A 14,642-nucleotide genomic window follows, 5' to 3' on the forward strand; every position below is an offset into this window, starting at 1 on the left:
AATAAATTACAGCCATAAAGCATCATTCATGCATATAAAAAATATATGTATATATATATATATATGTGCATTTTAGAGCAACTGACACTGACCTCAAAATTTAGCAAAGTTTTACACACAGTGATGATCATTGCCTTGAAGTGAGCTGGAATGTTTTGCACTGAACAACACTGACCTCTTCTGGCTGTTCAACATACTGCCACTGAGAGCTTGCTAGCCATCATCAATGTGTAACTAAAAGGACAAAATAGTACAGTAAAAATTACAACAGAGATCACAACCTTGAAGAATAACGCTCTTATGTTGACGCCAGACACCAGGCTTCAGCAAGAAAACATCTCTGCTGGGTGTCCACATCATAAACATCCAGACCACAAACTGTTTAGTAAAAAACACAATGTGTATTAATCCAGATCATGTGTCAGTCATAAGATTACATGTTATTCGTTTTATATACTTTATGTAAGGTATAATGCACAGAAAATAGTTCATAACAATGTACTAAACTTCAGCCAAGCAACAATTATCACAGTAATATTAATACATAGGTCATTTTTACTAGAATCAATAACTGAGACGCAAGATAACACCAGTTGCGTTTGTAAGAAACAAGGGAGAGCGAGTCTGCGGTGTGATACGAGACAAGTGTTAAATAAACAAATATTTCACTTATTAAAAAAACTAAGTAATTATATTGAATTATTGTTTATTAAAAGTTTATCAAGTGAAAGAAATTACATTCATTTTATTACACAGCATATAGTATATCAACATACTGTACATATTTTAAATGAATGTGGCTTTTGTGTACATAGTGTAACTATTGATTGAAAAACGATTTTCGAGGGAGGACCCAAGTTCTCATGACACTGGTATCAGTTACCCAGATAATCAGACTGATATGCAGCAATATATGGCCGACCGTGAGAATTAGGACATTTTAGACCAATTAATGCTGCAACGGACCAATTAGAATGAAGTATTCCAGAGAGCCACGTTATAAATAAACAATCTATATAGATCTAAACACACCTAAATAATTATAATACAAAAACATTACAGTAACTCTACTCTAGATACTACATTATGGCAATTTCTAAACTGTCAGGCACTTTCTGTCTTTCAGGGAAGCGACTGGGATAGTTAGTGAACAACTTGAGAATTAACCAATTTTTTTGCTATATAAAACGTATTACTGTTCCACATTTACTCCTGAGAGGAAACACACAGCTGAGAGAGTTCTAAGACAGTAGCTTGTTTTTAACTGGCATGACCAACACAGTCTTAGATGTAATCATTCCCCGCATGTGATTCCAATGGCACTTTGCTTGTCAACGGAAAAGATGCATGGGTCCACTTGACTGTTGTGTTGTAAATCCCAGTCTGAGTGAAAATGCCGCTTAAATGTGTAGCTGTATTTCAAATTGTGATTACATCTGCTGTGATTAATGGACTACCAATTGTAATAGTGTAGTATGGAAAATCACTGACACGTGCAGTTGGTACCTGCATTTCCATCCGTTGTGCATTACGGCCCCTCACAGTTAATGATGCGCAGGTGAACTTCTGGAGGGATCTCTGTTGTTCTTTAGGACGTAAAATATAGCAGCAGTCTTTTTTTCCCATCATCTCCATTTATGGTGAAAGACGAGATGATGTTCTAAGAGCCTCGGTTGTTTGGATTTGTTGGCTTGGTACCGAGGTTAAGCTGGTCGCTGTCTGTGATGCTGTAGACGTAGTCTTTAGTGGCACGGAAGGAGTAAACTCCTTGTTGGAATCAACAGGAGCTTCTGGCTCACCTGTAATCCCCTCAGGAGAATGTGTTGTGAAATTGGCTTCTTTTGGTTCATCATGCATCAAATGTGATTTTAATATCTCTGAAACACATTTGTATCAATTTTTAGGATTCAATCAATTGAGGATTCAAATGGTCTAACCTGAACATAAAACGAAGTGACTAAGGAACTTTTTGAACCGACACTAACCTGAACATGGTGAGGTGTTTTCCATGGTCCAGTGCATTTTGTGATTTGTCTCTTTAAAGGTGAGAACCGCGTCTATCTTGTAGAAATTTTGCTGAAGTGTCTCACCTTCCTGACCACTGCATTCCTAAAATAATACATTAAAAAATTACAGTACTGTCCCAATTACAAATGATAAATATTTTTTTTTTTTTCAAATAAATTAAATTAAAATGTAGAGATCCTTGTTTCAAAGATCCTTGTTTTTTTAATGTATTTTAAATTGTTATTGATTCTTTTGATGGCATTTTCAGCATCATTTCTCCAGTCTTCAGTGTCACATGATCCTTCAGAAATCATTATAATATGCTCATTTGCTGCTCAATAAACATTTCTTATAATTATCAGAGTTGAAAACTGGTGTTTTGCTTAATATGTAAATCATTTAATTAAGTTTAAAAGAACACAATTTATTTGAAATAGAAAACTTTTGTGGCATTTAAGATATTTTAATATACAGTACTTTGTTGATCAATTTAATGTAACATTGCTAAAAATAGGTATTATAATGGTAGTGTATATGTATAAAGTTATTCACTACTGACCTTTTTCTGTTGAATGTGGGATGTGGGAATGACAAGCTGCACAAAGTCACTCGTCTCTGACCAGGTGAATGTGTCAGTCTGTTCCACAATCACACTGCTAACTGACAGGGTCTCATTTTGATATCCACCTCTCTTGGTCAAGCCCATGCGCCGTTTATAGACATGCAGCACCGTGTCCTCAGATGGCAACTGGTTCACTGAAAGAAACATGCAGAATGACTGTTCAAATATGACAGAAATATTGCAAAATAAAGAAGTTAAATGCTAAGATATGACCATAGTAACAAACCATTTGGGCAGGTCGCCTCCATGCTGTAGGCATAATGGCCACTGACCAGTTTGAGAGGTAAGAAATGTCCTTCAGATTTGAAAACCTAAAAGATTAGAATAATGTTTTTTTTTTTAACTGCCGTTGAATTGTTTGAAGCACACGGTGGATTAAATAAGAGGTTTATAGTCAATTCTTTAGCCAGTTTGGCTACTTTTGACCAGTGGTTGAAATGCTGAAAATCACACTATATTTATGAATGAACTTTGCGCAGCATTTTTGCTATTACGTGGATAATAGACATTTTGAACTTTGGAATTTAGTCCCCCTTGAAATTCAATCCCACTTTCATTTCCAGCCCTGCCTTTGACTCAACTAAAGCACAAAGGATCAAAATAAGCATTCAAGTACCAAAAATATGCCATTCACTTACAAACCACTAGGCGGCACACTTTAGTAAATAACTAGTTCAAGCAAGGTCGGAAAGTTTCAAGGGCTGGGGGCAACTACAAAAAAAGCAAACGAAAGTGAGTTTTTGGAATGCCTGATATACATTATATATATATATATATATATACACACACACACAAAAAAAACTTTGTGGTCTGTAATTTTTTTATTCAGTAAGGATGCAATGCATTGATCAAAATTGAGAGTAAAGACTTTTAAATTAAAAATAAATATATTTAAAATAGAATATATTAAGTAGCACAACAGTTTTCAACATTGATTTGAAAAGAAATGTTTATTGAGCAGCAAATCAGCATATTAGAATGATTTCTGAAGAATCATGTGACACTGGAGACTGGAGTAATGATGCTGAAAATTCAGCTTTTTCACATGAATAAATTACATAAAAAAATATTCAAATAGAAAATAGTTATTTTAAACTGTAATAATATTTCACAAAGTTTTTACTGTATTTTGATCAAATAAATGCAGACATTTGAGCATAAAAGACTTCTTTCAACAAAAAATGTGTGCATGGTAGTGTATATTTTCCCTAGTGTTTTATTGTAGGCCTAGTTATACATTTTATGACATAAAATTGATAATACAGAATTTATTTAAATTTACAGGTAACAGCCTAATCAAATTTTATTTTAATGAATTGATTAAATTTTACCATTTGTCAAAAACAGACACATTAGACACAGTATCAATTTAAATTAGAATATGCACTCGTCTCACACTAAGATTTTTTAAAAAACAACTTTTGAAGGATATACGAATATTGTTACTTAAAGGAAAAAATAATTACAATAAATTGTATTAAAAAAATATTGCTTCATTACTAAGCTATTACAAATTCTCACAGCCACAATCTGACAGCACAGTCTTACCTGCACAGGACTTAAGACGGTACCCCTCTTCCCTTGAACTGTTATGTTTGGTTTGTGCATTTCAACATTTACTTGAATAAGACTGGAATCCTCCAAAGCCACCACCAGACTCCCTCTCAAGGCCAGAGACCAGTCGAGCTGAGTGGAAAAATCACATCAGAAATATTTTACATTAGATCCGTTCATCTCTTCGTGACAATACATATCAACATTTATTATAAATTACCCCATTATTCCAGTTATCCACAGGGATTTCTCTGGTAACCTTGAACACAAAAAAAGAGCTTTGAAAAAATGAAGAGAGAGAGAGAAATCAAGAGAGGAAATGTAATTTTCTTACCTGAATGAAGTCTGAATCACACTGGATGTACTCTCTGTTAGGAGGCGCTAACACCGCTGGACACTTCATCATAAACTTTTGAGTCCTGCCTCCGAAACGACTTACTCTCTTCAGCAGGTTCAGCATAATCACATAACTGCCATGCTAAAATATCACCACCAAATGTTATTCTGTGATGCAGTGATAAAAAGGGACAGATTTTTATCTGCAACACAATATGTTTTAGTGACAAACAGGGACATTTTCTGACCTCTAACTGGACAAAACATCCACTATACATGACTCTGAAGATATAGTTCTTGTCTAGATCTCGGTGTAGGGCAAAACCACATGAAGACAGCTGACGGTTTAGATATTCCATGGACACCAGACCCACTGGAAAGAGCAAGAGATTTATAAAACTAGTACACAGAACGTATTTTGAAATACATTTAGAGAAAATGCAATTGACATTTTTCATTAATTGTTTTTATTGCTGTTTCAAATGGTGGTCATACTCACACCTTACACTGTCTGTGTTACTGTGTGACATGGAACTCTTAAAGTAACTTTATATCATATTAAGTATACAAAGTAGTATATTAAATGAAAAGTCTATAATATTTCTAAAGTTTTAGTTAACATATAAGTTTGTTTTTATATAATATTATTACTTTAATATATTTGTATATTTCATATTATTAGATTTGATAAACTTAATTTATCCCCCAAGTGAGAAATTCACATTTCATTATTTATTTTTTTATTATTATTTCATTACATACATTTGAGTGTCCTATCCAACATCAAGTATAAATGACAAAATAATTATATCAAAGTGTAAAATATGTAATGTGAATACCATAATGTTTTTTTTCTGGAAACCTTTATATTACAGGAAGAATTGTTCATTAATGTAACTTCTTCTATTATGTTCAAGGGATAGTTCACCCAAAAATGTTAATTCTGTCACAATTTACTCACCTCATGTTGTTCCAAACCTGTATGAGTTTCTTTCTTCTGTTGAACACAAAAGAAGATATTTGGTAAACAGAGAGTTGACGGCACCCATTGACTTCCATAGTATTTTTTCCCTACTATGGAAGTCAATGGGTGTCGTCAACTGTTCGGTTACCAAATATCTTCTTTTGTGTTCAAAAGAAGAAATAAACATATACAGGTTTGGAACGACTTGAGGGTGAGTTAAGAAATGACCAAAGGTTCATTTTTGGGTGAACTATCCCTTTAAATTCAGTAATTCAATGTCCATATATCTCACCTTGAATCCTTAATATTCCAGAAAGCCAAAGCCTCAATCCCTCGATTCTCATTCTATGGATCCAAAGTTCCATGTACTCAGAGAAACACTCCACATCACCCTCTAGAAAAATGAAAATCAGTCTTTTCTACTTAATTCTTTTACTTCAGTGCAAAAACTATAACATACTACAAATAATTACCCGTCATGCTTGCAGATGGACTGCCTACCCAATCTCTCTTCTGAAGTCGCAAAACATTTCCCAATATGGGCAAAATGAAGAGTCTGTGTGAAGCAAAAAGGCAACAATAACAATTTTAGTAATATTACAGGAGAAAATACTTCAAGCATAAGCATACAGTTACTTACACTGTAATAAGTAAAACCCTTGTGAGCATCAGCGACATGGTTCATTGTGTGTTGGTTCATGAGGACAGAGTATTTTATACTGCTTACAAGTCAGCTGTGTTTGGCTTTTTAGGTTACAAGTGAGTGAGAGCGAGGAAGGCTGATCCATTTCGTCATAAAATTATACAACATGCACAAGAGTGAGAGAAGCAATGGAAGGAGGGAAACCTGCACCTGCACAGCAATAAAAATCGTTCTTCCTTCCTTTCATTCACATTATGCCTAACATGAGGCTTTATATTTTCCAAATAAACTGTGCCACTCCATGGGTTAACAGTTGTTATCAAGAACTTTGCAAGATTGGGGCACAGTAATCACTGAGTAGCCTAATTGTGATTTTGCTATAAAATTGCATGTTTGTCTGTAAACTGAATATTGATTATATCATTGTTGGTAGTATAGCATAAATAAGGTCCTGTCAATCTTAGCCATTACAGAACTATAAAAAACAATGAGAAGGCTGACCAAACCATCACACATCCCTCAAGTGAAAGTACACATTGTGTGAGGAATCCTGTCCACTATGTGATAGTTTTACAATACAGACAAAATAATCACACATTATAATAACATTATAAATACAACATACATATGTCCCTAAACACATTGGTTGCACACTGTACTGTTAATATTACAGGCCTTTGTCTTTAAATCTATTGTTTTACGGTGCTTTTGTCTGTTCTAGGTCTGATGTAACTAACCTGTAAGATAAGAAATGAGAAGCTTTCAACCTTACAGTGGATTCTTGCATATTTGACATTATTTCTGTCATTTTAAATGGAAATTACAACCCCACCGGCCCATCATAATCATAAACAGACAAGACAGAATCACACCGTCTGACACAGTATATCACAAATCATGTTATGCGTTAAAAAAAGTTAACATCTTACATTTACAAACCCCTCCATGTGCTGTGATGAGACGGCCCAAACTGATGATGTCATGCCTTCAGTGACGCATCTTGGGTGGCCATTTTATCAGTTTTGGGGGTCGGAACAGCAACTGGATGCATTGGTCCACTCGTTTTCTTTATTTTTATTACTTTAAATCGCTTGTTTTAATCGCAATCTGCAGATAAGCACGTACAGTCGATGAGTAGGTATTTGCCAAGCGTTGAAGTAGGCAAAAACAGGGTGCGGCGCGCCATTCATTTCTAACGTGCGCGCGGTTAGCAAATAGCTTAGCTTAGCTAATGGCACCCCGCATTCATTGACTACAGTCGCACGCAAACAATAGACATACCACTTGTTGCCAACAAATTTGTGGTTGTGTTTACCTTTGAAGTCTTTCCCGGTTTACTAGTTTCGGTTTCAGCTTAGTTGCCTTATAGCTGAATTATTGATCTGGTCGGAAGCTCTTAGCCTAGCTCTAATCATGACTGAGTGTTATATTCGCGTCGCGGAGGATGAGAACGAGGAGCCGATGGAGATCCCGTCCGAGGAGGACGGCACCGTGCTGCTCTCAACCGTTGCCGCGCAGTTTCCCGGTGCTTGCGGCCTTAGATACCGTAGCCCCGTGTCTCAGTGCATGAGAGGGGTCCGACTAGTGGAGGGGATTCTTCATGCACCCGAATCAGACTGGGGCAATCTCGTGTACGTGGTTAATTATCCAAAAGGTATGATCAGATCTTGTTAATATTGTGCTTATTTGATTGCAAGGACATATAATTTGGGAATTGTTGATGCACAGAAAATATGGATTATGTCATCAACTGCATATCCCTGTCTTAATGCATTTTGATGTGCATGTTAATTCAATCTATTTGATTTTCATTAAACGAATGCACTTTTCAGATAACAAGAGGAAGATGGATGAAATGGATGCTGCATCGGCTGTGAAGATCAAGAGAGGTGTGCAGAAGACATCAGATTTGATTGTGCTTGGGTTGCCGTGGAAAACAACAGAGCAAGACCTGAAAGATTACTTCGGCACTTTTGGAGAGGTGATCATGGTGCAGGTTAGTATGAGCAAACCTAAAAGGATAGTTCACCCTAAACAAACAAGCAAACTTAAATTTACTCACCGTCATGTCGTTCCAAATCTTTATGATGGGTTTTCATCTGTGGAGCAGATAGTAGAAGTTGGAGGATGGTGACTGCCAAGTTTTTAGGCTGTTTTACAAAAACACAATAGGCAACACTACTTGTGCACAATAATGTCAATATAGTTCATTTCAACTGCTGAGGATCACAAATGAGGAATACCAGAGGTTTAAGAGCCATAGTTACCATTCACTTTCATTGTATGGAAAAAGCTGTTCAGAATTTGACGAAAAATAACTCCTTGGAGTTTCATGAAAGAAAGAGAGTCATACAGGTTTTGAAAGTCATGAGAGTGAGCAATTAATGACAGAATTGGGTTCACTCTTACTCAAATGTGGTCATGTATCACACATTCTGTATTGTTAGCTGTGATGCTGAGCATTACCTTTTCCCTCAGGTGAAAAGAGATACAAAAACTGGAAATTCCAAAGGATTTGGCTTTGTGAGATTTACAGAATACGAAACACAAGTAAAAGCCATGTCCCAACGGCATATGATCGATGGAAGATGGTGCGACTGCAAACTCCCCAACTCAAAGGTATGTCTACAACACTTAAGTCACGTAATACCACACATAGTTCAAATTATTTGATTTTAGAAGTATTAAGCTGTTTCAGATTTAAATTTGAACATACACATTTCATCTTTCAAATGTACTGTGATGCCCTTGTCGTTCTGAACACTGCATGAATGTTCCCTGTTTTCTATTAAATGATTTAGTATTTCCTGGAACAGGCTGGCCCTGATGAGCCTATGAGAAGCAGGAAAGTGTTTGTGGGTCGCTGCACAGAGGACATGACAACCGATGAGCTTAGACAGTTTTTTATGCAGTATGGCGAAGTCACAGACGTGTTCATTCCCAAACCTTTCCGAGCTTTCGCCTTCGTCACCTTTGCAGATGATCAGGTCAGTCTTTTATCTGTTTCAGTCTCGTGATTTTGGCTTGCTCTCGTTCTCCGCTCATTTTAACGGATTCTCCCCCCTCCAGGTTGCCCAGTCTCTGTGCGGTGAGGACCTGATCATCAAAGGAACCAGTGTGCACATCTCCAACGCTGAGCCTAAGCACAATAATAGTAGGCAAATGATGGATCGTGGGCGATTCGGGGGGTTTGGGGGGCAGGGCTTTGGTAGTAGTCGCAGTCCAAACAGCAATGTGAATTTTGGGGCCCTTAGCCTGAATCCAGCCATGATGGCAGCTGCTCAGGCAGCCCTGCAGAGTAGCTGGGGCATGATGGGAATGCTGGCCAATCAGCAGAATCAGACAGCCGCCTCCGGCACCACTCCTAGCGGGCAGAACAGTGCTAGTAGAGATCAGAATCAGAGTTACAACCCAAGCAGCAACTACAACACTGGCAGCTCAGCTAGTCTCGGGTGGGGGGCGGGTACCAATACAGGCACAGGCAGTGGGTTCAACTCCGGCTTTGGATCTAGCATGGAGACAAAGTCCAGCTGGGGAATGTAGAGGGATTTGAATTCAGTCATGAAGTATCCTAATATCTAGGTTGTATGGTAAGTATTTTGAGAGAAGAAAGTTTAGTCAGATATTACGTCCCTTACATATTTGCCTTTGATTTTGTAAAACTCTGAATGTTCTTCGTATACATAATTGATTGCTCTTTAAGATTCATTTAGTGGTTGGAATTGTTAGGAGTGAAATGAACACTATGAGATTTTTTTCCCTTATGGATAAAATGCATTTTATTTTCAGTAAGCCCACATATCTGAGCATCCAGTACATTTAAATATGCTCCATGTGGAAAGCAATTTGAGTTGTTCTCTGCAGTTTTTTTTCCCTCAACGTTTTTTATGGTCAAGCCTTCATAAATCTCTTCTACAGTTCATCACCTCTTTTCCAATTTCCCGGGAAGAAGCCCCTCGTTGGCCGCAATGTTCGAGAGATCTCAGTATCAGTTCCCTTCTTCCCATGTGTAAATGCTTTGCCATCAAAGAGCACAGCTTCACTCTGCATATACTGTGTTAGACGGTGGGTGTTGTCTTTTTTTCCCCCTTTTCATGGATGAAATCTGTCCGCTTTTTTGAGAGCTGAGAGTGAAATGGTGATGGATTGTTGGTGCGCCACGAGTGAGAGACTGAATGAGCGAACGCACTGAGAGAGAGAGAACTTGAACGCAAGTGTGCGATGCCGAAAAGGGACGTGATGGCTGTGAGAAGAACCTGTGTGAGCGAGTGTGAACAGAGGCAGCGAGTGTTTTTTTTTTTTCTGTAGGACCATCAGAAGGACATTCATTTACATTCTTCCGTCCCTCTTGTTCTGTCTACCTTCCTCCCTTTCTTATATTGCAATCATATTTAAAGAGCTGCATTTAAAAAAAAAAAATAACCCCAAAAAAAGCTATATGTAGTGGAATGTTTAAGTGATCTACTAAGTATGTGTTCTTGCTTAATTTGATGTGAATGCTGTGTATGGTGTGTGTTCTATCTCGCTGTTACTGAACTCATATGTGTGAGCGTGATGTGATGCTGTCTGTGGGCGGGGCTTTGGGAGTGGGCGGTGAATGAGGGTGAGCGTGAGCTCTGAGTGGCTTAACTGGGGTGATGTATTGATGATGAAAGCGTAGAATGCTTCAAGAGGAGGTTTCTTTTGTTATGTGTTTTGAATGCTTTTTATATGTTTTGTGAATCTAAGGGAACTCAAATAAAAAAAAGAATAATTTGACTAGTTATTTTGATAGTGGCTTATTTGTTTGAAGACATTAATTGAATTGCAAACACTTATTTAATTCGCATGTATAGGAACGTTGGACTCGGCGGGCCCAGGTTTACCTCAGAACCCTGAGTGAAGTCTATAATGGGAGATCTGAAGACTGAAGTTCACACAGTCCATCTGTGGAGACTGCTGCTGTATGCCTTTAACCTGAAAAGGGACTACGTCACTTCACTGTAACCATATTTCCCTGGAATCCTTATTGAAATTTCAATGGACAATTCCCAATTGGCTGGAGTGCATGACTAAAGACAGTACAAGGCAATCTAAAAGCAGAGTTAAACCAATGCGTTCAAGGATCAGTCCCATCACAAATGACTTGACATCCATGCTTGTGTATTTCCAGCGCTTGTACGCAAGGCGTCAATGCCGTCATTGATCTTGAGTCCTTCTGTTTGATTGCTTTCACGTGATCTGTCCCACTGTAAATATATTTTACTTAGTTGAAAAGGCCTATTTTCCATACAGTGACCTGTTGTGGTTGAACAGATAGGATTTTGTGAATGAGGTTTGTGTTATCAATGACTTGAATCACTGGCAGGATTTCCATTTTTTCAAAATACATAATAAACATACACAGAGGAATTGTATCTGTTTTTATTTTTTTACCTGATTGTAAATTGTAAACATTCCATGTAAGTTTTGAAGTGTAAAACTACTTTAATTTAATCTACTGTTTTAGTACATTGCAAACATGCTAAGTAGTTTTGCTGTTTGTGGATACATCACAGTGAGAAAAATTGCAGGTAGTTTCTCCTCAAAGTGAATAACTTTTGAATATATATATATAAAAAAAACAATGCATTTACTTAGTAAATTTTAATTCATGATTTAAAGACACTAAAGAAAGTGTCCTAATTGGTTTGACAGCTAATGTTGCTACCATGTTTTTAAAGCTGCAATGTAAAAATCTCTTTGTGTAAAACGACTTAAATTTTTCAGTTAACATGTATTTTTTTTTAGTTATAAAGTTGAAAACAGGCCATTTTTGATGGGACTACTGTCCTAGGCGGATGATCATAGTCAAGCAGCCTACAGGTGAGTCCTGTTTTGGGCTTTGTTTACTACTATTTTAAGTGTCTTTCTATTTTTAAACTGAGACGACGTTAATGCTGTCGATTGAACTTAACCTGTCCTGTCTAATATCACAGTTTGCTTTATGTATAAAAATACCACATACCTGTGTCTGACAGGTTTTAATCGTGACTGGGTTACCAGATCAGTTGGCCACATCTACTTACTAGAAGTTTCCTCAAGTTTACATTAGGTGGTGCCAAAACTACACTTGATTGTCGTAAGCTAAGCTATAATGGCGTAGCATAACAATGCTAGTCATTATTTTGAAGGTGTTTTAAAGTTATAGGATTGACATGAAGAGATTTGTAGAACTTTTATTACACGTTTCTTTGGACTTGGGTGGAGTATAAAGTGTTCATGCAAAAGAGTACTGTATTATTTGAAGATTGCTGTTAATTCAAACTAGCTGTTTCACACTGTAAATGTCTTCAGGCATAAAATACAATACAGGAACAGCAAGCCAAGGGATACATATTGATTTAAATACAATGTATGATTATATTGGCAAACTGTAAAGGCAGGACTGTAGATTTCAACAGACATATCATCAGTGTCTTCTGTTTTCCAGTTTTAACATGAGGAGAAGGTCTTCCAGTAAAAGAGCTTGCATGGAGATTTATCTTTAGGGATTGGCTGTTCAACAACAGAATTCTCTCCCAGAGTGCCATTCAGAAAATCAGGGTCAAGATCAGCTAGTTCTTTACTAGTGAGGTTCAGCTCTGCCATATCTGTCATTATCATCTTCAACAAGTCCTTTTGGTCTTTGGTAAGTATCTAGAAAATAAGAGACAGTTCTGAGGGATTGAGTATTAGACTACTGCTATATTGATTTTTACAGCATTAACAGTATTAAAACATTGCAGTACAGTTATTTATAGCTTATGATATAGATCTTAGGAAATACTAACAAATATGACCACATGAATTTGATTTACACCCCAAAATCACCACAGGTGAATAGGGTAAAATTGTAACTAATAGCTACCAACCTTATTTCTCCAGATGATTAATCACAGTATATATTTAAAGAGAATTGTTTCGTATTACAAGTTTTCTGAAATGTTGTTTAAATACGCAAATGAGGCATTATCTAATTAAATATGCACGGATTTGCATTAAATTATCATTGGATGACAGGATCAGAATTCGTTTCATTTTGTTGACATATTAGAGTTAAATGTTTTTACAGAGAGGATTTCAGATATCTCTTTTATCACTCCATGAATCAGAAAATACTGTCAGCAGCCAGAAAGAAAAAATAAAAATGTTTATATAAATCAGGTGAATGAAATATGAACAAACCTCTGTAAAAACCCTGAAGATATAAAAATAGGCCTGGAAAGTTTGTAGTTTGCTTGAGAAAAAAAATGCATTGTAATTGAAATCTACAGATACAAATGCAACAATAGTTCTGCCTGCAGTGTCTTACTTAAAATTAGAGACTCACCTCATTGGTTTGTGATAGTTTGTCTGGTACAGGTAACGCCTCACCATTCCAGACCACAAGGACCAGAGGAAACAGGCTCAGCAGCATCCGCATAATGAACATGCTTCTCTCATCCACTCCACGATTGTCCCATCCAGCTCCCATTGTCATGTTTTACAAAGGTACCCTCAAAAAAGATACTGATACAGTACAGGATAGGATAGGAAAGCCATTAGGAAATAACTTCATTTAGTCTAAATTAGGTTATTGTTAATTTAGAGGGCAAATTAGCATGTTTTAAGTAAACTAAATACTGGACTATTGGACTATATACATTTTATTTATTTACATAATTCCTGTATGATATACAATCCGCACATGCTCTAAAAGGCACCCTGAAGTCACCTTAACACAACCGTAATCATGCATAAAGATGAATCATGCTTGATTATATACATACATCAGCTCTTAAAGGAAGTGTTGATCTTTGGTATTTGTCAGTTCAAACTGCAGCATCTCGTGTTTGTGTCGGACTTAATGCGTAGTCTGACTCCTCCCCACTGCTGCTGATGCATAATTAATCAGCAGACGGGTCAAAAGATGGTGTCCACTTCCTGTCCCGGCTCTCCATGTGCTGAATCACCTCGTTCACCATGATGAGTCAGCATCATTTGCTTTATTCGTTCTGCCGCTTTTGTAACATTTTAAACAATACATTAAGATGTTGCACGTTTCTCCAGTACTTTGTAGAGCTATATTATAAGCTTTCTCAAATAGCTGGACCATTGGAAAAACTTCACATATGAGTGACGTCATTGGTCACACATATCTGATAGGAGCTGCTCTGTTCAGCTCTCTTATCTTTAAACAGGGTGGAGATGAATTAAGAACAAAGGTGTAGCAAATCTTATTTTTACAGCCTTTATAATCCCATGTATTAATCTTTCTTTGCTCCAACAATAAACATATCTTACATATCAGAAAGCATATCAGAAATATTTGTGCTACATAACTGTTAGATTTCACAAGAACCAGACAATCTGTAATTGTGTACTCACAACCAGTATATGCTGTAATGTAAATCTGAACAGTTTCTGTGTTGTTATTATTATTATTATTATTATGAACAAAAACTAAATGAAAACATTTTTTGGAAATATAACTCGAAAATTTGAAACCTTTACAACCTGCCTGCAGTAAACATGAA

General features: G+C 36.7%; 3 protein-coding genes across 12 annotated transcripts; 1 reads left to right on the top strand and 2 right to left on the bottom strand.

Moving 5' to 3' along the window:
- Positions 1-384: 384 nt before the first annotated feature.
- On the bottom strand, positions 385-7,680 carry ciroz (ciliated left-right organizer protein containing ZP-N domains). Its single transcript, XM_081386450.1, has 11 exons — positions 7,056-7,680; positions 5,957-6,039; positions 5,776-5,877; positions 4,768-4,892; positions 4,518-4,661; positions 4,404-4,442; positions 4,178-4,315; positions 2,856-2,940; positions 2,567-2,763; positions 1,986-2,109; positions 385-1,877 (listed from the first exon to the last, which is right to left on the bottom strand). The coding sequence occupies exons 2-11, from the start codon at positions 5,961-5,963 to the stop codon at positions 1,636-1,638; spliced, it is 1,203 nt and encodes a 400-aa protein (XP_081242576.1). The 5' UTR covers positions 5,964-6,039; positions 7,056-7,680; the 3' UTR covers positions 385-1,635.
- tardbpa (TAR DNA binding protein a) lies at positions 7,081-11,716 on the top strand. Of its 10 annotated transcripts, none has more exons than XR_014031687.1 (7): positions 7,081-7,780; positions 7,959-8,122; positions 8,605-8,745; positions 8,928-9,113; positions 9,196-9,280; positions 10,045-10,191; positions 10,962-11,648. XR_014031687.1 is itself a non-coding variant. In XM_081386447.1 (6 exons), the coding sequence occupies exons 1-5, from the start codon at positions 7,540-7,542 to the stop codon at positions 9,667-9,669; spliced, it is 1,206 nt and encodes a 401-aa protein (XP_081242573.1). In that variant the 5' UTR covers positions 7,086-7,539; the 3' UTR covers positions 9,670-9,716; positions 10,045-10,861. The 10 variants fall into 10 exon arrangements, 4 of the variants coding, with proteins under 4 accessions (XP_081242573.1, XP_081242572.1, XP_081242575.1 ...); XR_014031688.1 differs by having other exon boundaries at positions 7,086-7,780; positions 9,196-9,716; XR_014031690.1 differs by having other exon boundaries at positions 7,122-7,780; positions 8,943-9,113; positions 10,962-11,716.
- On the bottom strand, positions 11,540-13,986 carry sst6.2 (somatostatin 6.2). Its single transcript, XM_081386451.1, has 3 exons — positions 13,896-13,986; positions 13,457-13,635; positions 11,540-12,783 (listed from the first exon to the last, which is right to left on the bottom strand). Exons 2-3 carry the CDS (start codon positions 13,604-13,606, stop codon positions 12,580-12,582), a joined length of 354 nt encoding a protein of 117 aa, XP_081242577.1. The 5' UTR covers positions 13,607-13,635; positions 13,896-13,986; the 3' UTR covers positions 11,540-12,579.
- Between the last annotated feature and the right edge of the window lie 656 nt (positions 13,987-14,642).

The sequence above is a fragment of the Scardinius erythrophthalmus genome, assembly GCF_964197995.2.
Source record: "Scardinius erythrophthalmus genome assembly, chromosome: 15".
Taxonomy (NCBI): Eukaryota; Metazoa; Chordata; class Actinopteri; order Cypriniformes; family Leuciscidae; genus Scardinius; species Scardinius erythrophthalmus.